Source organism: Myotis brandtii, unplaced genomic scaffold, assembly GCF_000412655.1.
Source record: "Myotis brandtii unplaced genomic scaffold, ASM41265v1 scaffold426, whole genome shotgun sequence".
NCBI classification, from domain to species: domain Eukaryota; kingdom Metazoa; phylum Chordata; class Mammalia; order Chiroptera; family Vespertilionidae; genus Myotis; species Myotis brandtii.
The window spans coordinates 534,364-534,675 of NW_005366314.1; the positions used below are offsets into that span (position 1 = coordinate 534,364).

General features: G+C 67.9%; 1 protein-coding gene across 1 annotated transcript in view; it reads right to left on the reverse strand.

Moving 5' to 3' along the window:
* Positions 1 to 175: 175 nt before the first annotated feature.
* The window catches only part of IL6ST (interleukin 6 signal transducer), a 16,766-nt gene continuing 16,629 nt past the window's right edge, over positions 176 to 312 (reverse strand). The window contains exon 16 of the mRNA XM_014546036.1: positions 176 to 297. Coding sequence (XP_014401522.1) covers positions 176 to 297 — 122 coding nt within the window. The remainder of the gene's footprint in view (positions 298 to 312) is intronic.

The window sequence follows — 312 nt, forward strand, 5'->3', positions numbered from 1 at the left end:
CTCGGGCACCGAGGCCGTGGCAGCCCCACGGGGGGCCGGCGTGTAGTGTGTGAGTGGATCAGGATCTGGAACAGAGGACAGCACACGCTTGTCCACAAGGCGCGTTGTCACCTCAGTGAGTGGGACTCCGTGGATCTGAGGCGCAGACTGTCCATGTCCGCGGCCTGTGGGCGCCTCACTGGGGCACGTAGCCGCCGGGCCGCACTGTCTGCGGGAGGTAGCTCTTCGGCAGCCCCTCGTCAAGGTCAAGCGCGGCCTCCACCCCACCCGTCTCCAACCTCTCTGGCCCCTGGGCCCCTGGACCAAAGGCGT